Below are 26710 nucleotides of genomic sequence, written 5' to 3' on the forward strand. Positions count from 1 at the left end.
AGAATAATAATGAAGACATCAAAACTATGAAATAACACATACCAAGAGTGTGCAAAGGTTGGCTGCTTTGAAGAATCTCAAATCTATTTTTAACACTTTTTTTTGTTACTACACTATATGTGTTATTTCATAGTTTTGATGTCTTCACTTATTCTACAATGTAGAAAATAGTAAAAAATAAAGAAACCCTTGAATGAGTAGGTGTGTTCAAACAGAGTGCAAGTGAGAGAGAGGTGACTTGCAGTACATTTGCATATGTTTCATATCACTATGAGATGTTCATATCTATATTTTTTTCCATTTGATTTGAACGTGTAATATTGAATTATTTAAGATGTCCCTCAGATTAGGCTAGTTTATAATGAAAGAGTTGTTTCACTGTCAGGTGGATTGAAATGTGTTGTTACTGCATTGGTTTGCTTGAGTTGTGTTCCCAAATGAGAAGCAGAGTATAAAGACATGCACAGGTGCGTCTGAAATGGCACCCTATTCCTTATCAAGTGCACTACTTTTGACAAGAACCTATGGGGCTTTGGTCAAAAGTAGTGCACTTATATAGGCCAGGGAATAGGGTGCCATTTGTTACATAGGGTTAGAGATGTTATTTGCATACTGATCTGTTTGTTTTCTACCCTTTTAAAATACTAAGCACTGTACTGTATCACACAAAGTCAACGTTGCTGCTATTTCAGAAAATGTCACATGCAAGCACCTAGAGTAGCTGAGCAGGTTGTACTTCACTTTGGAAGGGTATGCTAAACAGTGTGTAAGGTCTGGTCTTTGGGAATGTTGAACTTTTTATTTTGGTAATTAAATATTTTTATTAAAATACATGACTGTTTACTTGTCTAGTATGCTGTGATGCGCAGACCACTTGTTCTTGGCACCCTTTGAAAAATGTAATGAACATAATTTGATTAATGGGGAAATGCTTTAAGAAAATTAAAGCAATCCTGTAGGGCAGTGGTTCCCAAACATTTTATAGTCCCGTACCCCTTCAAACATTCAACCTCCAGCTGTGATACGCTGACCCCTAGCACCAGGGTCAGCACAATCTCAAATGTTGTTTTTGCCATCATTGTAAGCCTGCCACACACACACACTATAAGATACATTTATTAAACATAACAATGAGTGTGAGTTTGTCACTTTCCCCTAGCCGGGTTGTGACAAAGAGCTCTTATAGGACCAGGGTACAAAATATAATACATTTTTCTCTTTACTTAGCCATCTTACATATAAAACCTTATTTGTGCATCAACAATTGTGAATAGCTCATCACAGGTTAATGATAAAGGTGTGTTTGAAAGGATACACATAACTCTGGGCTGTATTGGAGAGAGTGTCTTTTTCTACACAGTCTGTGCCTGTATTTCGTTGTCATGCTAGTGAGGGCCGAGAATCCACTCTCACATAGGTACGTGGTTGCAAAGGGCATCAGTGTCTTAACAGTGTGATTTGCAAAGGCAGGATACTCTGAGCGCAGCCCAATCCAGAAAAGTAAGTGAACTGGAGGCAGGGCATGAAACGGATAACGAATCCAGTTGTTTGTGTCATCCGTTTCGGGAAAGTACCTGTCTAATTGCGCACCCAACTCACTCAGGTGCTTTGTTATATCACATTTGACATTGTCCGGCAAGCTTGAGTTCATTTGCACACAAAAAATGATACACTGATAGAAAGACCTGTGTGTTGTCCTTAAGCTCGTCTCTCAATTCAAAAAAACGTGTCACTACTTTGCACCATGATAACCAGCGCTCTTCTTCTGTATGTTGTAAAAGCGTTAAATTGTCGCTGCCCATATCATTGCATAGTGCAGAAAATACATGAGAGTTCAGGGGCCTTGCTTTAACAAAGTTAACCATTTTCACTGTAGTGTCCAAAACATCTTTCAAGTTGTCAGGCATTCCCTTGGCAGTGAGAGCCTCTTGGTGGATGCTGCAGTGTACCCAAGTGGCGTCGGGAGCAACTGCTTGCATGCGCATTACCACTCCACTATGTCTCCCTGTATTGGCTTTTGCACCATCAGTACAGATACCAACACATCTTGACCATCAAAGTCCATTTGATGTCACAAAGTTGTCCAGTACTTTAAAAATATCCTCTCCTGTTGTCCTGGTTTCCAGTGGTTTGCAGAAGATGTCTTCCTTAATCGACCCCCCATAAACGCAACGGACATATACCAGGAGCTGTGCCAGGCCCGCCATGTCTGTTGACTCCAGCTGTAAAGCACAGAATTCACTGGCTTGTATGTAAAGCAGTAATTGTTTCAAAACATGTCACTAATGCGTCGTGAAACAGTGTTGTTTGATGGCATTGTCTGTATAGGTTTTTGGGCCTTTTCCCCCAGCATTGTCCCAGCCATATCCGCAGTAGCAGGAAGAATGAAGTCCTCCACAATAGTATGGCGCTTGCCTGTCCTAGCCACTCAGTAGCTCACCATATAACACGCTTCTAGCCCCTTCTTATTAATGGTATCTGTTGGTTTTATACATGTCTTACTACTCGAAATTCATCTTAATTCTCACTCAAATTGGCGTGTTTTGTTTCTAAATGTCTGCGCAAGAGTGAAGGTTTCATCGAGTTGTGAGTTATGTGCAAAAGTACTATAACACACAGTGGCTAAGGAAAGGCACTACTTCCAATACAAGTGAAACCCAAATCAATGTAGTTCTCATCATATTTGAGCCTCTTCGATGTTCCAACATCCCTGTCTGTTGTTAGGTGCTTTCCCGGGCAAGGGGGCAGTAGCTCTTCAGCTGCATCAGATTCACAACTGTCAGTGTCCATGCTAGCTGGGCTAACAACAAATGTAGAACAAAACTGGTGCTAGCATTGGATGTGCTCGTGGAAGCAGAACAACTTGTGTCATCAACAGATGCAGTACTGCTACTACCAGCAGTACTACCAGTCTCTATGGATGAGGGCCTTACTTTTTTTTAACCATTTATCAAGTTTTCGAGCAAACTGAATGAGCAGCAGCTACATTTGGCTACATATGGACCTTTAGTGGAATTCCCGCGAGAGAGTAACGGTTAATGTGATTGGATGTTAATTATTTGACTAGGCTACTTGTATTTGACATTGTTATTTCGCTGAACACTAGATGGTTTAATTTTATTTTTGGCAGTGAAACGAGGCTACTCAGTTGAGAAAAAAAACTCACCAAAATGTATCGCCCCGTTGGAATATATAAATGGACTGTTTGAAAATGTGAAGATTTTTTTTTTTTAAATAACAACATTTTTATGTGAATCACATTTTTATTTGGCGTACCCCCGACGGCATTGCGCATATCCCAGTTTGGGAATACCTGCTGTAGGTTGAACTAGTGTTTAGAGTGCCAGATTAGGCCTTTGTCTAGGAGAGGACAGCTGCAGACAGCAGCTTCCATGTGACAGACGTTTGAATGTAAAACTAAAAAACATGGTTAATACATGACCCGAGTTGGGTGAGAAGGTTCCAGAAAGGTCCATTTACCAATGTCCTTTCCTGCTCCTTGAATGCTAAGCCACCCGAGGTCACCAGTGTTACCCTGGCATTTAGGAAATTCTCTGCTGTGCCTTATCAAAAGGCCACACAACTGAGGGTAAAAACAAAATGTTATAGTATATGAAAATACATTTTATACATAGAAATATACTTTTAATGACAATCATAGCACTAGATTTTAGATTTAAACAACTACATCTTGTGCATCTGTATTCAAGGTGGCCAATATCATTCACTTGTGACATTGTAGGTCACGGTCAACAGAAAATGGCAAATTATAATTACATCACAATTATGGATGATAACTAATATAAATAAATACAAAATGAATAGATAGTCGATCTTGAATTAAAAATAGGATGATCAAATGCTCTTTCAAAGAAACTCATTACATGCCAAGTCTGTGGAGGCCACTGTGACTGTATGCACCTGTGGAAACAGTGAAGGGGCAGTCTGCAGTTGCTACACTCATTTTTGGATTAGAAATTAATGATATATACTCATTGATTCTTGAATATACCTTACAAATGCCTCATGAGCTTAGTTCAACTATCGTATCCCATCAGAACTCAAAATATAAGCTTGTATTCCTCCAATGTTTGTAAACAAACTGTATTGCCTCAAAACATGGTTAAAACTATAATTATGATATCATGGATGGTCAGTCTTTGCATTCTTGTAAGTCTTCGATTAGAGAGGGATTACATTTCTCCAGGCCCAGCCCTCAGCCTTTTACCAAAACAGAGGCGGGGAACGCTTGGTTATTGTTTTAAATGTGGATTGGCCCTTTAAAGCAGATGATTCAATTACTTGACAGAATCTCACATTATGGGCTCTTGAGTGCTAAAACATGTGAAACAACAGATTGGCATATGTACGAAACATAGGAAAATGCAGAAGGTACTGAGAGATTGAAAAAATACATTTGACTAACATTCCTTATGTCAATATTTATTGACTGATTAATTTCAAGATATATTCATTAACCTAACCATATTTGCAACATTTATTTAATTCTTATTTACTTAAACATTTAAAACATGTATTATTTTATAATAATAGTCTTATGTTCATTTTTGAAAGTAAAGTATTAAATTAATTCCAGTCCAAGTCAGTAACTACCATTAACTTGTAATGTCACCATCAGAATTTGGCACATGATATCAGGTAAAAAAAAATAACATCCAAAAATATATATTACCATCGGTGTCAAGGCAAGCTGATTTAAAGTACGGTAGGTCAATATTCAGATGTAAGAGTTGAAATCTGGGGTGTGTATGGTACTGCATACTTAAAACTTCACTATAACCTCAAATGTTAGCCCAATGCGTGAATTATTGTTGTACAAAAAAATGTCTTAAACATTTAACATGTATAAGTAATAGAAAACAAATCCCCCAACAAATGAAATCCAACAAACACAAGCCTTTGAAAAAGGTACAATCTTAACACCAAAATGAACGAATGCATGCTTTGTTTTCCCTCCCCATCTCCTGTCCAGGACATCTTTGCCTTTCAGTACAAGGATGGGTTTGTAACATCCAGAAAGACATTGATGCAAACATTTTGACCATCCCCCTTGTTCATTTACACACTTCTGCTCCTCTCATCAACTCGTGTGACATTGTTCGTTCACAAATCTAACACAGTAGATTCTCCAATGAAGAAGAAACAAACATACAAAACCAACCAGTGCAGGCTTGATGGGGGAAACCTTGTCTTGCTCCATTTAGTGCAAAGGGTAGTTCTTTTTTGCTGTTTGGCCTTGATGTCAATGTCTAACTGAGTTTCTGCAGTAATTTGTCCTCTTTGAGTCCAAACTGTACACTCACAGACATCTCTGCTATGAACTGTTCACAGGCCATCTTGGTCACCTGTTTGCAATAGCGCAGGTCAATGTGACAGATGCTTCCACAGCGCTTGAAGAAGGTAAGGGATTGGTCTGTCACCCTATTACAAACTTGAGGCGGAGACAAAAACAGAGCCAGGCATGAGGAAACTGAAGAGCCGGATTGAATATTATGAAGCCTAAATGCAACATAAAGACTTGCAAACTATTATAGAAATAACTGAAATCAAGATAAGACAGAAAATAAATACATCTTCGATATTCTTTAATATTAAGAGAAAAATAAGTGAAATAGCTTGATCTATAATAGTTATGACTGATAACACGATGTATAATGTAAAATTGTATAATGTAACTACTGTAAAAAAAATAAAGTTTAAATAAGTGGTATGTATCTAAAATGTGTTTAGAATGTACATGTAACAACAAAAGAAAAAGCTGTAAAAAGTTACATTTTGTCCTCCGAAGGTAGCCCAAAAAAATAAACAAGTGACAGCAGAGTAAATAAAAACAGCCTCTGTGCTGTTGTATTACTCTAGCCCCTAGTGCTAATACTGAGGTTGTGAGAGTGGTGTGATTGACTGAGGGTTCCTACCTGACAGGTTGATCTCCGTGAGTGAATCTCTGGTTGTGGTCCCTGCGGCCGTCAGCAGGTTGACCGAATGGTCGTTGATGTGGTTGCAGTAGCTCAGGTCCAGTCGGGAAAGTAGCGGCATATGTCTGATAATCAGACGCAGAGAGGCATCTGTGATATCCAGCCCGGCCAGACGCAAGTCCAGGATGTTCCTCAGTTTACAGCGGTTGTCCAACTGACCTGAGGGTGGAGAGCAGGAACAAAACAGGAGTGATTTCTCATCTCGCAGTCAAACATGGCGAGTAATCTCATACATTTTCGTTAACATCCTTTAATTAAACGTGAACTATCTTAAGATACACTCATTTTTCTTCTTAATGGGTTTTTAGAAAGAAAAGCCTCCCAGTCCTGTCACACCCAGGAGAACCACCAGAGGTTGCTATAATACACTCATGTCAATTTCACCTAACTCTCCCCTCTTGTTGCAGGTGGTTACCTGGTCTGTTATCGGTCGGGGGCGAGAGCAGGTCCCTCATCTGGGCATCTTTGAGCCCTTCCACCCACTGCACATCCAGGGTGCGCAGCAGAGGGCAGCTAGAGGTGCAGAGGGCAGACACAGCCACCCACGAGCACCCTGAGAGCAGCAACACCCGCAGACCTGCAGGACACAGAGCGAAGACACAATCACATATGGACAGTCTCTGGTGTCTGGCCGAAACATTTTCCTCTCCCATAGATCACAGGTTCACGTGGTCCTGGTATGTACCTGGTAAGCGGTTTATTAGCCAGCTCAGCTGCTTCTTGGAGATGTTGGTCCAGCTGAGGTCCAGTGAGAGGGGCTGTCTGCGGATGATGCCACTCAGCATGAGGGGAGTGATAGATTTACAGCGGTTCAGATCGATGTTGGTCCACAGTCTTTTATCACAGCACCTGTCAGAGATAGACAATATAAATACACACCTACTATCTGGCTTGGACTAAAATTCACAATGTTCTAGATAATTAGTATATTTGAATGTGAGTGTTAAAGAGATTGAACGGGATCTTAAGCACTTACAAATTAGTAACATATTTTACGAATTGGAATTCCTAACAATTTTTTGTTACGTTTTTATGACGTAACACATCATGACGTGCACAATGGTGCACAATTATCAGGGACCCAACTTTTATAACGCATCTTTATTTTATGTTTTATAGGCCCTTAAATGTAAAGTAAAAATATGAGTGGGAATAGTAAGAGCTCTCACCATCTATTCCATGTCTTGCAGACACGCATGCAGACACACAGCTCCTTGTGTGTGAAGTGCCCAAAGAGCTTCATCCAGACCTCTCGCTGAACTGCATGGGTCTTCCCGTCCACCAGGGGCAGTCTGTCCGGCGGGGGGCTGATGGGGGGTGGCCGGATTACGTGCCGCTCCATTTGGACACACTTGGGTGGGGAGCGTGGGGGCAGGGGCCGGGTGCCAGGGGAGCTCCTGTTGAAGCCCAGAGGGGTGATCTGGCTGGGGTAGAAGTGGCGCAGCTCCCAGGGGGTGCCGTTCATTTCCTTGGTCCGGAGGTGGGGGCGCTCCCCTCCCAGGTCACTGCCGATGCGGAAGCCCCTCTTGGGCTCCTCATTCTCACTCTCTGGCTCCACCTTGAGGGGTTGGCGGTTCTCATTGGCTAGGCAGTCCTCAGTCTTTTGGATCTCCTGGTTCAGTGCTTTGCTCAGCTCCTTGTTGGGTAAACGGCGTTTGCGGCGCGCTTTGGGGCGTGGGCCCTTCTCCTGGGGTTCACTGCCACCCTCGCTGCTGGGGCCAGCCTGTGGAGAGCTGCAGTGAGACTGGTCACTGTCTAGAACAGGAGTTTTGAGAGGAGGCCTTGGAAAGTTTGTCTTTGTGTCTTTGCCATCCCCGTCCTCTGCCCAGTCCTCGGTATCTTCTAAACGATCTCTCCTCTCCAGGCCTCGCCAGAACAGAGAGTCTGTCTCCTCCTCATCCACTTCCTCCTCCTGGTCTTCCTCCTCAGTCTTGATCTGATGAAGGAGTTTGGGGAACAGAGGTTCATCTGCCTTTCCCTGTGGAGGAGAGGGAGGTTTAGTTAGAGAGCATGTTCAACTATGGATACCAGAGCACATATCAACATCCAAACATTTTACAAAAGGAGTTGCTTGGCACAGCATGAAAATTGCCATGCATAGTCAATGAGTAACATTATACTAACAGACACTGAAACATAAACCACATTCGGAGTCTACCTTCTTCCTCACACTGAAGTCCTCTTCCTCGTCATCGTCGAAGAGCTTCCTCTTCTTCCTCAGTTTATCCTCAGGTCTGGGCCGAGGCAGGGTGCTGGGGGTCAGGACAGGGGGGTGTCTGTGGAGGGGCTCCCGTTCCTCAGGTCTGTGTCTTGAGATTTCATCCCCCTCAGGCTTCCTCTTGGCTGTAGACGTAGATGTGGCCTCACCCTCCTCCTTGACTGCCTTCTGCTCCTTCAGCAGGGAGCCAGGGAGGTTAGACGCATACTTGAACCCTGGTCCCCTTTTTTGCTTGCAGACCAAAAGGTGGAAAAACAGGGAAGACAACTTTATATATTTTGCCTATCACGACAGGGTCACCAAACTGAGACACTGTACTTGTTTCAATGGTGAAACAAGTCAGACATTGTAAACTACTTAGACTGTGACTGTGCCACTACTAGAGAATTAGATGTTTGTTTCCTTCCCGTGTAACAGACACAGGGCATTGAACCATGTGATATAGTAAGTAGATGAACAGGAAGTAAGAAACCACAAAGTAAAGACATTATGAAATGCCTCTGACGTTAAAGAATAATTATTTGGAGAGTGTTTTCCAAAGATGGTTCACAGCACTGTTTCCTAATCCAACATCAGATGACAAAATTGGTGTGTGCTTTATCTTTGGAGAAAGGGGAAATTAAAACATCAATTTCAAATTAATGCTTTTGAACTTGAGAATATATAGTATTCTATGATGGGCTGCCTACAGTAAGTCCTTAAAATGATGCATTCATATACAGATGTATGATCATCCTGTTGCAGGAGAACTGTCCTGCAAAGCAGGACATTTAAAACTTGTAGTGAATTTGAGGTTTAAAAGGTCTTCTGAAGTTTATAATTTCAAATGTATCAACCGCTACAAAGTATCAAAGAACTATAATCCACATATCCTTTAGCTGCAGGATTAAGTTCCTGCTGTAGCAAACAGGCTCAAATTACGATCCTACATTTGTAGGTACTCACTTTTCCGGTTTTCCCAGCGTAGTTGCATTTGGGACATTCCCAACAGTTAGGAAGTTCATCGTTCACCACGCCAGAAGCCTCTTTTACCTGAAAAGCATGAAGTAAAAGAGAGAGTTAAGACGAAAAGGGCAGAAGGGGAGTCAGTCTAATGTACAATGTGTTCAGCACAGAGAGAAATTAACAGGGAACTGAAAGTGACTGTTGTCACCTCTTTGTGTGAGGCAGTTTAACACTTTATTTTCTGACACATTTAAAAAGTGAGAAACTCTAGCAAACAACCTCCTCTAACAATGAAAAATCAATATTCTCCGGAAATACCTTACCATAAGTGTGTTATGTGCCTGGAATACAACAAACACAAAGGCTGTGTTCCTAATATCTGATGTAGTTCACTTCACTTCATTAGAACAGGTTCGAGCAAGGACATGCTATGTATGACATGTTATGCTTTGGCTGAATGGCTCCTAAGAGTGCATGGGCAGCTTTGCATTTTATTTGCATCCGGCTCCACCCAGCAATGTCGACAACACTGCAAAGTCGTATTCAAGCATTATGTGATTTCAACTGGACACAGCAAGTCTGGCTGGAGGAGGGAAAATGATGAGGGGATTCAGTGTCAAACAACAACAGGAAGTCCCCACCACACCAATGACTCATCAAGTTGCCTTGTAAAACTGTTTGACAGTCAAAACACAGTGAATCACCTGCCGTTAGTACAAAGGCAAACATTCCAGGATTTTGCCTTCATTTGTGTGTCAAAGCATATAAATCCCTCAACCGTATCATAAACATTCAGGTGAATCTCACTCACACAAATAAGGAATCATCAAACTCATCAGGTGGAGGCTTGGCCTCGTGTTCAGTCATGGTTGTGTTCAATCACGACTCGACATGCTCATCTTGTCTCACCTTTAAGCAGTTGGGGTGGACAATCTCATTGCAGATGGAGCACTCCATGAGCATGACGTTGAACTTGTCCTCCTCCTCCAATGTGTCCTCCTTCCCTGCTTCTCCGCACACCACACACACAGCTGTGTGGGGCAGGACAGGCTGCAAAGGACAAATACAAAAACACATTCACTGACAACTGTCAAACTCATTGACAGTAACACACACAGTGTCTCCATTATGCCGGTGTGCAATAATATTTGCAAATAGTGTTGATAAGCTGCTACTGGTCATTCTGTTTCCTGTTTTAGGAAAATCATTAACAGACATTGGCGACTATGCCAAGCCGTAGACAAATATCCACTGAATGGACTCAACAGAATCGAGATACCTTTGACACATGAATGAGTCATACTGTTGCAAAAATAAAAATGTTAGCACTCACTTCCTGAGGTCTCGCTCTGTATCATTGTACTTCTGGTTGGTTCTTGCTTACACTGACCATTCTTTCAGACCCTGAACTGTGAACCTGTCTTATGGTTTTCATTGCATTTGTGACACAACACTGTAGCACTGGATAAGACAATATAGGCTAACTGAACGATCTGCTAAATAGTATGAATGATGAAAAGCCTGTGTGGTTACTATGGCTTTACTCACTGCAATGCACTGCCTCATGATACAGGACTGCTTCATGCGCCCAGGTCCTCCAAACTTCTTCATGTCTTTACAGAAGTGACATTCTCCACACTCAGTTCGGAGGCACGCCTCACACTTTCGGCAGCGTGTTCTCCTGCGTCTGGCACCAGACGCACTGCGATTGGACGGAAGCTTGACCGCTGCTGAAGTCCCCATCTTGGGCTTTGGCCGGTTGGCTTCTCGTTGCTGCAGAGAGAAAAATAACACAATTTATGTTAAAACATCCATTAGCTCTTGTCCCTGGAAGTAGACTTTTTGAGTCCGGTCATTGGCTCCCTGGTCCTCTCCAACCAATATTCAAACCTGAGTATTTGGAAACTACTTTAGAAAGGAAATTCAAATGGGCATTATTGCCTAAGACAGTAACCTACATTCTGCTTCATTATGGAACACAAAACATCTAGTATGGTCTACTCCTGACAGTCATAAAGCTAGTGAAACAGTACTGCACTGAAGCCACCGGCTGCAAGCCACATACAGTACCTTTCTAAACCTCTCTAAATGCCAAATCTGTAAATCAGCCTCTGTCCAAGAAAATAAAAAGATTCTCTCCCACCCCGTGACACCACAAATAGTTAGAGGTTCACAGGTAAAAATTAATTTCAATGCTCTTTACCCGAGCCTAGAGCCACCAGAACAATAAACATGAGATATTCCCTACGCCATTACTGAGAAATGTATTTTTTGCTGCAGAGGCGAGTGTTTCCTTGGCAACACAGTTCCCCTGCTTTTCCTAACCATTTGAATAGAATAATGAAAGGAGATGAGAACTAGCAGAGACATATTGTACTTTAGCTTTAAATGGGAGGGCTGTGGAGAGGTTAGGATTGTTTTGAAATTGAACATTTTCATGGCTCCTCTGGCAGTACTAAAACTGTTACTTTATTTTCTCATAAAGTACAAATATCGCTTCAGGCCCTAGGAGACACACTGGAAAAACAGAGTTGAATATGCTACTGTAGATTGGGTCATTCATTCCTCTGGAAGCTGTTCTTACTGGCACTAAAAACACTGTTTATGGGGTGAGATTGATTAGTGTAGTGTAGAATCTGCTGCTTGTCACTCAGTCTCAGTCGAGCATTATGTCCTGCCTCTGATCTCCTGCAAAGGACATCTATAAGGCTGATACGCTGTTTACACAACCTACTCCACAAAATAAAAGGAGGTACAACCAATTCCATGGTGTAAAATATGAATGTTTTCATCTGGAGGTTTGCATGTGTATTTCTGGGAAAATTATCTACCACTGTGTGAGCCAGTAGGTCCATCCATTAAAGAAACTAAATCACAAGACAGCAACACACACAGGTCCACAAAATATGTCTTACCACCTGGCAATGCTCCTCAGTTAAGGATTAATACACAACAGTGAAAACCTTCCACTCCCAAACAAATACTGATAAACATTGCCACGTCACAGCCCTTACATAACCATCCTCCTGGAACAGATATAGCTAATAGGGACCAAACCGCCATCATATAAAAGCAGATGGAATTCTTGCAGAGGGCTTAAAGAGAGAGAAGAAAACCCCTAGACCAGGGTCATTGAGAACAAAGTGTTCCTTCATGAATCCTAGAATAAGATGTCCCTGGAGAGACATACCACAAGACGATCCTTCACCAGAAAACTTTTCTTCAGGTCTGGAAAGAGAGTTGTTATAATAACCTTTCACCTTCGTCTCATCTTTGGCCATCCTCAAGCATCACTCCAGATCCTAAACAGATTCTCAAGCCTACACGGTTGTTGTTGAAGCAACATCCAACTGGAAATGGGAAACAGACTACAATCTGATGGTTTTCCGAAGAAATCTGTTCAACCAAGGAGTGTATGGAAAGGTGTACAAGGAAGACATCAGAAGGAGGGCTGAGGCTGCAAATGCTATGACTATCAGCATTGCGCAACATTCAAGTGTGATTGGCACATTCCTGGCATTGTCTTAAAATGTTGAAATTCCTCTGATTTTTTAGAGAGCTTTAAACAGAAATCTCTACAACATTATATCCAACACAACAGATCACCAAAGCAATCAATGTGGGACTATTAGAAACCCACGTGTGCTATATGACCTATTTTCCTCTCAAACAAACTCCTGTTCACCCTGAAGGAGTCCTTGAATAAAGTAGCCGATACCCTCTTGTTCCAAATATTCAAGTTAATTGTGCAACAGCGTTAGCATGACAAAATGCTTAACAAAGTGTTCTGTGTATGTGAGTTATGAAAAGAGTGATGTTCTTCAAATATCTGTTCTGCCAAGGGGGCATGAGTTTGTTTATCTTTTATTTAGTTTAATCAACAAGTGTATGGTCCATCCAGGCCATGTTATGTGAAACCTCTGAATTACAGGAGAAAGTATTAAATATGGTGGCTAAAATGAGGAGTGATCCTCCTCCTATGCCTCTCTTCCAAGAAATCATAACTCCAATCTTTAAGACGTGTATCGTCTTTAAAAAAAAAAACTAAAGTCGTCTGAGTCAAAAGTAGGCCTATGAAACACTAATGTGTTGATTGTTTACAAAAGCATCTTGACCTATAATAGACCCAGACTGATTACCAACACTTACTGTAACTTGGCTGACTAATGTGCTAGGAATGTTAGGTTTGTTTGATGAGGCCCTAAAACACTAGGCCGAGATGGGGGCCTTATCTGATCAGTTTCACTGTGGATCCCAGTGCTGTGGGAGGAAGTCACTGGGTTCACCATCTGCCTGGCTTCAGTGGACCACAGCACACCACAACAATGCACACAAAAGGGAGGGAAGTCCATGACATCTCCACAACTGCGCCAAAAGAATAACATTAAAATAACCCACTTCATAAACAATGACTGAGTGGGTGTGTGGGTTTCATTTTGTATTTCACCTTTATTTAACCAGGTAGGCTAGTTGAGAACAAGTTCAACTGCAACCTGGCCAAGAATAAACCAAAGCAGTTCAACACATACAACAACAGAGTTACACATGGAATAAGCAAACATACAGTCAACACCGTAGAAAAAAATGTATATACAGTGAGTGCAAATGAGGTAAGATAAGGGAGGTAAGGCAATAAATAGGCCATGGTGGCAAAGTAATTACAATATAGCAATTAAACACTGGAGTGATTGATGTGCAGAAGATGAATGTGCAAGTAGAGATACTGGGGTGCAAAGGAGCAAGATGAATAAATAAATACAGTATGGGGATGAGGTAGTTCGATGGGCTATATTACAGATGGGCTATGTACAGGTGCAGTGATCTGTAAGCTGCTCTGACAGCTGATGCTTAAAGCTAGTGAGGGAGATATGAGTCTCCAGCTTCAGTGATTTTTGCAGTTCGTTCCAGTCATTGGCAGCAGAGAACTGGAAGGATAGGCGGCCAAAAGAGGAATTGGCTTTGGGGGGTGACTAGTGAGATAGATCTGCTGGAGCGTGTGCTACGGGTGGGTGTTGCTATGGTGACCAGTGAGCTGAGATAAGGCGGGGCTTTACCAAGCAGAGACTTGTAGATGACCTGGAGCCAGTGGGTTTGGCGATGAGTATGAAGCGAGGGCCAGCCAACGAGAGCGTACAGGTCGCAGTGGTGGGTAGTATATGGGGCTATGGTGACAAAACGGATGGCACTGTGATAGACTGCATCCAATTTGTTGAGTAGAGTGTTGGGGGCTATTTTGTAAATGACATCGCCGAATTCGAGGATCGTTAGGATGGTCAGTTTTACGAGGGTATGTGTGGCAGCATGAGTGAAGGAGGCTTTGTTTTGCGAAATAGGAAGCCGATTCTAGATGTAATTTTGGATTGGAGATGCTTAATGTGAGACTGAAAGGAGAGTTTAAAGTCTAACCAGACACCTAGGTATTTATAGTTGTCCACATATTCTAAGTCAGAACCGTCCAGAGTAGTGATGCTGGACGGGCGGGCAGGTGCGGGCAGCGATCGGTTGAAGAGCATGAATTTAGTTTTACTTGCATTTAAGAGCAGTTGGAGACCACGGAAGGAGTGTTGTACGGCATTGAAGCGCGTCTGAAGGTTAGTTAACACAGTGTCCAAAGAAGGGCCAGAAGTACACAGAATGGTGTCGTCTGCGTAGAGTTGGATCAGAGAATCACTAGCAGCAAGAACGACATCATTGATGTATACAGAGAAGAGAGTCTGCCCGAGAATTGAACCCTGTGGCACCTCCATAGAGACTGCCAGAGGTCCGGACAACAGGCCCTCTGATTTGACACACTGAACTCTATCAGATAAGTAGTTGGTGAACCTGGAGAGGCAGTCATTTGAGTAACCAAGGCTGTTGAGTCTGCCGAAAAGAATGTGGTGATTGACAGAATCGAAAGCCTTGGCCAGGTCGATGAATACGGCTGCACAGTAATGTCTCTAATCTATGGCGGTTATGATATCGTTTAGGACCTTGAAGTCGGAAGTTTACATACACTTAGGTTGGAGTCATTAAAACTTGTTTTTCAACCACTCCACAAATTTCTTGTTAACAAACTATAGTTTTGACAAGTCGGTTAGGGCATCTACTTTGTGCATGGCACAAGTAATTTTTCCAACAATTGTTTACAGACAGATTATTTCACAACTCCAGTGGGTCAGAAGTTTACATACAGTAAGTTGACTGTGCCTTTAAACAGCTTGAAAAATTCCAGAAAATGGTGTCATGGCTTTAGAAGGTTCTGACAGGCTAATTAACATCATTTGAGTCAATTGGATGTGCCTCTTTGCTTGACATCATGTAAAAATCAAAAGAAATCAGCCAAGACTTCAGAAAAAATTAGTCCTCCACAAGTCTGGTTCATCCTTGGGAGGAATTTCCAAACGCCTGAAGGTACCACATTCATCTGTACAAACAATAGTAAGCAAGCATAAATACCATGGGACCACGCAGCCGTCATACCGCTCAGGAAGGAGACGCGTTCTGTCTCCTAGAGATGAACGTACTCTGGTGCGAAAAGTGCAAATTAATCTCAGAACAACAGCAAAGGACCTTGTGAAGATGCAGGAGGAAACAGGTACAAAAGTATCTATATCCACAGTAAAACGAGTCCTATATCGACATAACCTGAAAGGCCGCTTAGCAAGGAAGCCACTGCTCCAAAACCGACATAAAAAAGCCAGACTATGGTTTGCAACTGCACATGGGGACAAAGATCGTACTTTTTGAATGTCCTCTGGTCTGATGAAACAAAAATAGAACTGTTTGGCCATAATGACCATCGTTATGTTTGGAGGAAAAAGGGGGAGGCTTGCAAGCCGAAGAACACCATCCCAACCGTGAAGCACGGGGGTGGCAGCATAATGTTGTGGGGTTGCCGGAGGGACTGGTGCACTTCACAAAATAGAGATCATGAGATAGGAAAATGATGTGGATATATTGAAGCAACATCTCAAGACATTAGTGTCTTTGCTATCCTAGGATATATTGAAGCAACATCTCAAGACATCAGTGTCTTTGCTATCCTTTGCTGCTGTTCTGGGATTGATTGAGTTAATGCTTGGTCGCAAATGGGTCTTCCAAATGGACAATGACCCCAAGCATACTTCCAAAGTTGTGGCAAAATGGCTTAAGGACAACAAAGTCAAGATATTGGAGTGGCCATCACAAAGCCCTGACCTCAATCCTATAGAACATTTGTTGGCAGAACTGAAAGAGCATGTGCGAGCAAGGAGGCCTACAAACCTAACACAGTTACACAAGTTCTGTCAGCAGGAATGGGCCAAAATTCACCCAACTTATTGTGGAAAGCTTGTGGAAGGCTACCCGAAAAGTTTGACCCAAGTTGAACCATTTAAAGGCAATGCTATCAAATACTAACTGAGTGTATGTAAACTTCTGACCCACTGGGAATGTGATGAAATAAATAAAAGCTGAAATAGATCACTCTATTATTATTCTGGCATTTCACATTTCACATTTCACATTTCTGGCATGTTATTAGTATTATTGGATAGAAAACACTCTGAAGTTTCTAAAACTGTTTGAATGATGTCTGTGAGTATAACAGAACTCATATGGCAGGCGATAACCTAAGAAAAATCCAACCAGGAAGTGGGAAATCTGAGGCTTGTAGTTTTTTAACTCAGCCCCTATTGTAGATACAGTGGGGTATTGGTTGTTGCACTTCCTAAGGCTTCCACTTAACAGTCAACAGTCTTTAGAACGTTGTTTCAGGCTTCTACTGTGAAGTGCGACCGAATGAGAGAGGAATGAGTCAGGTGTCTGGCAGATTGCCACAGGCTCTGAGGCGCGGTCACGAGAGAGTTAGCTCTCGTTCCATTGCTTTTCTACAGACATAGGAATTCTCCGGTTGGAACATTATTGAAGATTTATGATAAAAACATCCTAAAGATTGATTCTATACTTAGTTTGACAAGTTTCTACGGGCTGTAATGGAACTTTTTGAACTTTTCGTCCAATGTTCGGCTGGACCTGAACGCACTTTTGGATTTGTTTACCAAACGCCCTAACAAAAGAAGCTATTTGGACATAAATGATGGGCATTATTGAACAAAACAAACATTTATTGTGGAACTGCGATTCCTGGGAGTGCATTCTGATGAAGATCATCAAAGGTAAGTGAATATTTATAATGCTAATTTTGACTAATGTTGACTGCGCAACATGGCAGATATTTATTTTGGCTGGTTTGGGCTCTGAGCGCCGTACTCAGATTATGCTTTGTCCGTAAATTTAAAAAAAAATCTGACACAGCAGTTGCATTAAGGAGAAGTGTATCTCTAATTCCATGTATTACACTTCAATTTTCATCAACATTTATAATGAGTATTTCTGTGAATTCATGTGACTCTCTGCATAATCACCGCATGTTTTAGAACTACTGAACGTAACGTGCCAATGTAAAATGAGATTTTTTTATATAAATATGCACTTTATCGAACAAAACATACATGTATTGTGTAACATGAAGTCCTATGAGTGTCATCTGATGAAGATCATCAAAGGTTAGTGATTAATTTATCTCTATTTGTGCTTTTTGTGACACCTCTCTTTGGCTGGAAAAATGGCTGTGTTTTTCTGTGAGTTGGTGGTGACCTAACAATCGTTTGTGGTGCTTTCGCTGTAAAGCATTTTTTAAATCAGACACTGTGGCTGGATTAACGAGAATGTTATCTTTAAAATTGTGTAAAATACTTGTATGCTTGAGGAATTTTAATTATGAGATTTATTGTTTTGAATTTGGCGCTCTGCACTTTCACTGGCTGTTGGCGAGGTGGGACGCTACCGTCCCACATATCCCAGAGAGGTTAATCTGATTAGGCTGCTTCAAAAGTCTAATGTAGGCATGCGGTTTGCAACACCCTTGCCAATATATCCTCCAAACATGTATTTTTGGGAATTATCACTTAAATAACCACTATTTTGCACATAACACATTTTATTGACACAAAAAGATCCCACCTTATCTAGCATATTTTGTTTTGTCAACAAAATACTGACATTTGCTGCTTCCATCAGGACTGTCGTGCCATTTTATATCCGGCATGTACTTGACTCGCATAAAAATATTGGATGGAAACCTGGTTAATCTGAAGCCATTTTGAGGATGCTAGAATTACATTTTGTCAAGACATTTTGCTAACTGTGGATACATCCATAACAATGAGCTAATGAGGCACAATTTTGCCTTGCATAGAAAATGTGCTCACTCGTCAGGACACTGTTGTTCAGAGGAGCTAGCCAACAACAGCTAACCAACAACACAGATAACAAAATCACTCCAAACTGAAGCTGGAAAGACTGCAAACTAGCTACACTTAATTTTGTTTGACTTTTTTACAATTTACATTTCTTTGTATATATCCATAAAAATTATGCCAGCTGATTCATGAATTTGACTAGCTGAGAAACGCTGCCTGCCTGCCTTGTCTAGTCCCGACACCTGAGTTCATTACTTTTGGACAGCTGGAGATCGAATTTGAATATTGAAACAATGTTACAAATTGTTGGAGAGACAGACAGCAAGGTTTATACATATCTCTGCGGTTGAAAACAAAATGTTAGTTTAAAAGAAATGTGAGAATGTCTAGATACTTTTTATAGTGAAGATCAAGTTTATCAATTGCTTGGCTGGGCTGATGAGACAGTGGATTGCGCAGTCAGATGGAACAGAGTAAACAGGCATTTTAGCATCATAGATTTAGCCGGTGGTAATATGTTTTAACCAATCAGGATTAGACATTATTATTTTATCATATTATACAAGTAAACTTGGAGTCACGTGATGGTATGTTGTGTGGTCCTCCCACTATGATTTGGGAATGGTTGTAATTTATTAGGCTACAGATTAAATAAATGATGAACTTCACAGGGTGGTGAAAGTGCACGGGATGAGCATGATGCCTAATAAATATCTAGGGTCTTATTCTGGTGACATGATGATCAATGGTTGGCAAATACAAAGTGCCAATACCAGGCTGGGCACATTTGCTATACCGACACATTTTTTTGTGACAAATGCGATGGAAACCTATTTAACTTTAACCGTACATGGGAATTTAACCGCAAAAGTAATTTTCATGTGCACTATGTATTTACGCACAGACTTTCATCTGCAACAAGTAAATTTGATGGAAACAACTCTGAAAATGTGCATATTGTTTTCATGCAGATTTTTTAATATTCGCATGAAAATCTGCTGCCAATTGGATGGAGCCCTAGCTATAGACACCCTAAAGACTCTGCCAATTGGATGGAGCCCTAGCTATAGACACCCTAAAGACTCTGCCAATTGGATGGAGCCCTAGCTATAGACACCCTAAAGACTCTGCCAATTGGATGGAGCCCTAGCTATAGACACCCTAAAGACTCTGCCAATTGGATGGAGCCCTAGCTATAGACACCCTAAAGACTCTGCCAATTGGATGGAGCCCTAGCTATAGACACCCTAAAGACTCTGCCAATTGGATGGAGCCCTAGCTATAGACACCCTAAAGACTCTGCCAATTGGATGGAGCCCTAGCTATAGACACCCTAAAGACTCTGCCAATTGGATGGAGCCCTAGCTATAGACACCCTAAAGACTCTGCCAATTGGATGGAGCCCTAGCTATAGACACCCTAAAGACTCTGCCAATTGGATGGAGCCCTAGCTATAGACACCCTAAAGACTCTGCCAAGTGCGCTAGTCCAGTGTCGCATTGATAATGCCTGCAACATCATGGTTCACCAGCAGCCCCAAACATCTAAAGAATAAGATACAGACCAGCCAAAACAAGCATGTAAGAATTGTACTTAAACTCCCCCTCCCCCCATCTGGAGGTTGAGCATTTCAAGCAGCTAGGCTGGCTATCTGTAGAAAGAAATAGTATAATTAATTCAACTTGGTCTGATCCACAGAATTATCAGACTCAGCCCCCTGGTACTAACCAAAAATGTTTACATTTGTCAGAGATGTCCATCAGCATAATACTAGAGCCAGAGACACTAATATTCACTGTTTTAAATTTAAGAGTCTAACTGGTAAGAACACATTTGTATATACTGGCACTGTTGAGTGGAACAAACTACCACAGGAACTCAAAGTCATAGCAACCATAACCACTTTTTAAAAGAATGTCAAAAGCTGGCTTATGTGTGAACAGTAGAATGTCTGTAATGTGTCTATGTGAAAACAAATAGGGACCACAATGGAAATAAGCCCCGACTTTATGGTGTAATCCCAGTCACTTTAAAAAATAGTTGTATTCTGTATTGTGCATTTTTATTTTTTACTGGCAAATAAAAATCTAATCAATCCAAATTGTGCATCACGGTCATTTGATGAATGGAAATAAACATCTGTTAAAAAACACCAAAACGTTTAATGATATTCAGAGATTGTCAAGCCAAACCTTCGATACTGGGTAGGCCTTCAAGGTAGGGTGGGATAAATGTTCTGTTTGTCGAGATTGACAGTCTTTTTATTCGTATTAATTAGGGATCCCCATTAGCTGCTGCCTATTCTTCCTGGGGTCCAAACACATTTAGGCACTTACATTACATATAAAACATAAGATAAACTGTACATTATAACACCACTACATATCTACAATACAAAATGTATAATACCACCATACAACAACATTACAATGTACGTGTGTGTAGAGGGCGTGTGCTAGCGCTTGTGTGCGTATGCGTGTCTGTACCTTTTTGTCTCTCTTCACAGTCCCCGCTGTTCCACAAGGTGTATTTTTACCCGTTTTTTATTTTTTTTTTACATCTGATTATACTGCTTGCATCAGTTACCTGATGTGGAATAGAGTTCCATGTAATCGTGGCTCTATGTAGTACTGTGCACCTCCCATAGTCTGTTCTTGACTTGGGGATTGTGAAGAGACCTTTGGTGTCTTGTGGGGTATGCATGGGTGTCCGAACTGTGTGTTAGTAGTTTAAACAGACAGCTCGGTACATTCAGCTTGTCAACACCTCTTACAAAAACAAGTAGTGATGAAGTCAATCTCTCCTCCACTTCGAGCCATGAGAGACTGATATGCATATCATTGATATTAGCTCCCCGTGTACATTTAAGGGGAAGCCGTGCTGCCCTGTTCTGAGCCAATTGTAATTTTCCTAATTCCCTCTTTGCAGCACCTGACCACACTACTGAACAATAATCAGGTGTGACAAAACTAAGGCCTGTAGGACCTGCCTTGTTGATAGTGTTGTTAAGAAGGCAGAGCTGTGCTTTATTATGGACAGACTTCTCCCCAGTTTAGCCACTGTTTTATCAATAGGTTTTGACCATGCAGGTTTACAATCCAGGGTTACTCCAAGCAGTTTATTCACCTCAACTTGCTCATTTTCCACATTATTCATTACAAGATTTAGTTCAGGTTTGGTGAATGATTTGTCCCAAATACAATTGATTTTATCTTTTGAAATATTTAGGACTAAATTATTCCTTGCCATCCATTCTGAAACTAACTGCTGCTCTTTGTTAAGTGTTGTAGTCATATCACTCAATGTAGTAGCTGACATATATAGTGTTGAGTCATCCGCATACATAGACACACTTGCATGTTGTTAGTAAAGACTGAAAAAAGTAAAGGGGCCAAATCATCTGCCCTGGGGAATACCTGATTCTTCCTGGATTATGTTAAAGGCGCTTCCATTAAAGAACACCATCTGTGTTCTGTTAAACAGGTAACCCTTTATCGACAATAGAGCAGGGGGTGTAAAGCCATAACATACGTTTTTCCATCAGCATACTATGATCAATAATGTATTTTGGTGCTGACAACGCAAACCATGATATTGAAGCACACAAGGTCAGTATACTCAGTTTATTGGTTGTTTGGTGCATTGGCCCATAACCCTGTGTGTCATCAACTGTGAGCATGCTGAAGTGGCATAGTCGATATCCACGTTTATAAACACAGGATCGATATTGTTATTTGTGGTCATAAATATTATTTTGAGTTCATTCTGAGGGAGAGGGAGATAAAATTCGAACTAACCCTTAGCTAGGTTGCATGCCTAACTATGCTGCAGAGCTGTCTGACAAAATAATTTGACTAGTTCATCAAATAGATGAGGCATATGTAATGGATGTGAAACAGCTAGCTAGTTAGCAGTGGTGCTCGCTAAATAGCGTTTCAATCGGTGACGTCACTTGCTCTTGCTCTGCAAGGGCCGCGGATTTTGTGGAGCGATGGGTAACGATGCTTCGTGGGTGACTGTTGTTGATGTGTGCAGAGGGTCCCTGGTTCGCGCCCGGGTATGGGCGTGGGGACGGACTAAAGTTATACTGTTACACACTTTCACGAAATCGCATTGTGTACTTTCCTCTCTCAAAGTCTATGCGGTCTGTGTGTATCTAACCTGTAGCAGGCGTTAAAGTTGGTGGAAACGCCTTTATGCGCAAATATTGATATAACAACCATCACATGGAAATAAACTTGGAGTCACGTGATGATATGTTGTGTGGTCCTCCCACTCGGGAAAGGATGCAGTTTATTAGGCTATAGCTGGAATAATATACACTTTTCCAGTACACAGATGCACGCAGTAAGAAACCATCTCAATCTGCATAGCTTACACTACGTTATTACTTCTGAACAAAATATTTTTGGGGGGTTTCTCATACCCTTCCAATTAAGTTTTGGTTCTTGATTGTATTATGAAATGCACTCAAATAAGATGTAAATAAAGGCTTTTTTTTGCAGCGTTCTAGAACTCTCCCTTGTTCTGCCACAAACGGCAATGTTTGTAAACACAGAAAGGGGTCGACACATTATGAACTTCACAGTGTAGTAAACGTGCAAGGTGATGAGCTTGATGCTTCTTTACAATAAATATCGAGGGTCTTATTCTGGTGACATGATGACCGATGCTTGGCTGCCGTTTGACAAATACAAATAATAGCGCTCATCCATAATAATCTCAATGTAGGTCGCCTACACGCACCGTATCTGCGAGCTGTTAGCTAGAGCGCATATGCCAAGACAAGAGTGGTCACATTTGCTATACAATAACAGTTGTGAAAAAGCCCTCAGAGTTGAAAATGCGATGGAAACCCATTTAACTTTTCCATTCGGTACATAGGACTGATGGTAAATTATTTGTATGTGCGCTACGTCATGACCCCCAGCCTCTTATCCGCAAAAAAGTCAGTTTGATATAAACATCTCTGGTGGGAAAATGTGCATACTGAATATTTGAATATTGGCATTTAAATCTGTCGCAAATTGGATGGAAACCTAGCTACTGTGTGTAGTTAAATACAATGTTTATGCGCTAAACTATGTTGATTATTTGCTTCATGAAAACTACAACTCCCTTCAACCCAGCGTCCCGCATAGTTCTTGACTTGAATTCTCTCGTAAATTATTTTATTTCCCTTGAGAAGGCACCATGGGCTCACAATAAACATAACTAAATGGAATTCAAGTAACTGAACCAATGTCGCTCAATTTGTTGTTTAATAACCGAAAAAAAACGACATATCGGTTAATCGTTCAGCACTATTGTCGCGTAATGTACAACTAAAAGTCTCCAAACAGGCAAGAGCGGTCAACCGCTGTAAGAGCAGCTCATTGTTCCCTCTCCCCATCCCCCTCCCCAGTTCGGTTCCTGCAAAATAACATTGCCTCCAGCCCTCTTAAAGGCACAGAGCATGGTTAGGTGTGAGTATGAGCAGTTAAACACGGAAGGAATAAGTATGTCTGTCCAGAGAGCTAGACCTGAATGTGACAATGGTGCTACATCAGGCATGGTCTGATTTAGCGTAATCTATTTACTTTAGTTTTAGAAAAAGTCAACACAGCCTCAGGTGAAGTGTAGTGAAAGGCCTCACAAGTATAGTCATGCTACACTACTCTCCCACACCCTGACTGTTCACACAAAAATACAGTCACAATGACCGAACCTCTTCCATGATCACAGTAACTTGACCAAGAACACAATCTGACAGGTCAGTGTGTGAAAAATAGCTGGTAGACAACAGAGGGGGACAATGTATATTCATTGTCCTCTTCAGGGTTTTTGTTGAGAAAGGTTTGTTCCAAAGGTGAGAGGATTCTGGATCACATTTAAAGCCAAGCAATTATTGGGATCAACTAACTACTTTGGTGAGCAGCTCATTCTTTTCTAGCTAGGGTCTGAGATAGGTCATCTGGATACAACAACATGAGCCAGGGACAGGAGAAGGTGTCTGTATGACCTCTTAAATAGCTATCTCTTGCCCAGTGGATTAGTTCTCTTACCAAAACAACAAACCATGTTTCCCTTTTCCATCCATTCCCTAGTCAAATGATTACCCTATTCCTGCTTATGTTACTGAGTGAGTGGGGATAGAGAAAAGAAAGAGATAGAAGGCAGGGAGAGAAAATACATTCTACTCACAGGATTACTGGTCTAAAGCCCCCCCCCCCCCCCCCCCCCGAGAAAGACAAAACAGAATGCAGATTAGAAACCCAACGTGGCTAATGTTCTGTTCTCTGACCTGTTCAGATTCTGAATCATAATCCTCTTCGTCTGCACTCAGTGACAAGGCCATTGTTCCTCTCTTCTCATCGTCTGTCCAGCGTTGTAGAGAAAACTGACATGGCTGAAGCCTCCAGCCCTGCTGCTGTTCCCTGCTCACTCGTCCCCCTTTCTCCGTCTCTCTCCCTCCCCTCTCCACACACAGTTCAGAACCAAGCAGCTGTACAGGCACACACACGGCGACAGGAAGCCTCATGAATATGCACAGGAAAGGTCAGGAGAGACAGGGGGCAGGCAAAGCCAATGGAAAGGCAGATTGCATTTGCTTATAGGGTTGGTTACAAAGGGCACCCAGAGTCAGAGTGGGACTGGAGGGTGGTAGGGAGGGAATGGTCAAGAATAGTACAGATGGGCAATGTGAAGACATCTGGCTCCTTGGGAATAAAGGGAGTGGCATGTTATCACACAAAAAAAATCATAATGATTGAGGACATGTTTCACTTTACTACAGTGACAGATATACAGGTTGACGTTTATTGTTATGAGTCTTGTCCTGGAGGCAGAATTTAGTGATTTCCCTTTAGATAGGCCTACTGCAAAGTCAAAAACAAAACATATACTTCTTGGTCTTAATTTAAGGTTAGGCGTTAGGGTTAGCAGTGTGGTTAAGAGTAGGTTTAGAAAAACTCTAAACTGCGACAGACACAGGAAGCAATCAGCTGCTCTGGGTTTGATTGCTCTGCCCTTAATGTCTAGAGATAGAGGACAAAGTACCCAACTCATGATTACTTGGTAGTTCAAAGCAGAAATAATTAATTGCCAGTAACTAAAGTACTCATGTAGGACATTATTGAGTACTTTCATTGGAAGATTTACATCTCATTTCTGCACAAGTATTGCCAATCTAACAAGAGTGTCATCATGACCATCATTATACTGTTTAAGTCTGATCTAATAATGTCCAGAACCCTATTTGCTCTTGTTGACATTTTGTGAAATTCTTGCATCTATTCATATGAACAGATTGCACAGTAGGAGATTCTAATACAATTGTTAGATTAAAATATAATGGACAAAGAGTCAGCTGCACACTCCTTCCCCCCACCACCACCACCCTTCATTTGTTGGGGCATGGACTCTACAAGCTGTTGAAAGCATTCCACAGGGATGCTGGCCCATGTTGATTCCAATGCTTCCCGCAGTTGTGTCAAGTTGGCTGGATGTTTTATAGGTGGTGTACCGTTCTTGATGCTCACGGGAAACTGTTGAACATGGAAAAACCCAGTGGCGTGTCCTCACCTACCTTGTCTTTAATACCTGGTCAGTGCATTCAGTGCAGAAACCTGCTCCCAAGACCAATGAGAAGTTTCACAGTGCAGATACTCAAAGCCAGCAGCACCTGTTTGTGAGGGAAGAGACAAGTATTGAGATCCAGCGCACATAAAATTAGAGCAATAAAAAGGGCAAAACATATTGTACTAGTAGAAAATGTTCATCAAATAGATTAAAAGGGATACCAATAAAGAAGTTAAACACATGAAAATATTTGATAACAAGCACTCGACTACAAAACTATTTCTAGGCCTTTATTCTCAGGGCTTCATCGAGTTGTCATGATAGCCTATGGCATCCACTAGGTGTCAGTCAAAGATGGCTGCTCAATAGCACGTCTTCCATCATATCCATTAATTGGATAATTAATCCATAAAAACGTGCTAGTTTGCCTTAAAGAATGCGACCATCCAACAGCACATATTGCACATATAGTTTACCAACACGTTCAATGTCACAGATGCATCGAATTATTACAGATGGAATTCTGGTACTAGAATATTGTCAATATTATATGGTTGAAATGCAAGTGAAAAAGTATGGTAGCATTTATGCAATACTATAGGCTATGGACACACACATTTAAATATAATCAACCCACGGTATTCAACACGTTGTTTGCATTCTTTAGGCGAAGTTGATGTGACCTATTCAAAAGTGCACCCACAGATCTAGACATACAACCCCACCGAGGAAATCTACAGGAATGTTCATAGGCGCACTACAACTAC

General features: G+C 41.5%; 1 protein-coding gene across 5 annotated transcripts; it reads right to left on the minus strand.

Moving 5' to 3' along the window:
• Window positions 1-3623: 3623 nt before the first annotated feature.
• On the minus strand, window positions 3624-26709 carry LOC110525561 (lysine-specific demethylase 2B). 5 transcript variants are annotated; one of them, XM_036979691.1, is made up of 12 exons: window positions 26581-26709; window positions 25951-26046; window positions 24667-24867; window positions 10708-10932; window positions 10069-10209; window positions 9160-9246; window positions 8155-8454; window positions 7166-7974; window positions 6682-6845; window positions 6412-6573; window positions 5937-6155; window positions 3624-5452 (listed from the first exon to the last, which is right to left on the minus strand). In XM_036979691.1, exons 3-12 carry the CDS (start codon window positions 24718-24720, stop codon window positions 5271-5273), a joined length of 2343 nt encoding a protein of 780 aa, XP_036835586.1. In that variant the 5' UTR covers window positions 24721-24867; window positions 25951-26046; window positions 26581-26709; the 3' UTR covers window positions 3624-5270. The 5 variants fall into 5 exon arrangements, with proteins under 5 accessions (XP_036835586.1, XP_036835585.1, XP_036835584.1 ...); XM_036979690.1 differs by having other exon boundaries at window positions 8155-8445; window positions 24667-25081; XM_036979689.1 differs by having other exon boundaries at window positions 24667-25081.
• Between the last annotated feature and the right edge of the window lies 1 nt (window position 26710).

This window comes from Oncorhynchus mykiss, chromosome 6 (genome assembly GCF_013265735.2).
Source record: "Oncorhynchus mykiss isolate Arlee chromosome 6, USDA_OmykA_1.1, whole genome shotgun sequence".
Classification (NCBI taxonomy): Eukaryota; Metazoa; Chordata; class Actinopteri; order Salmoniformes; family Salmonidae; genus Oncorhynchus; species Oncorhynchus mykiss.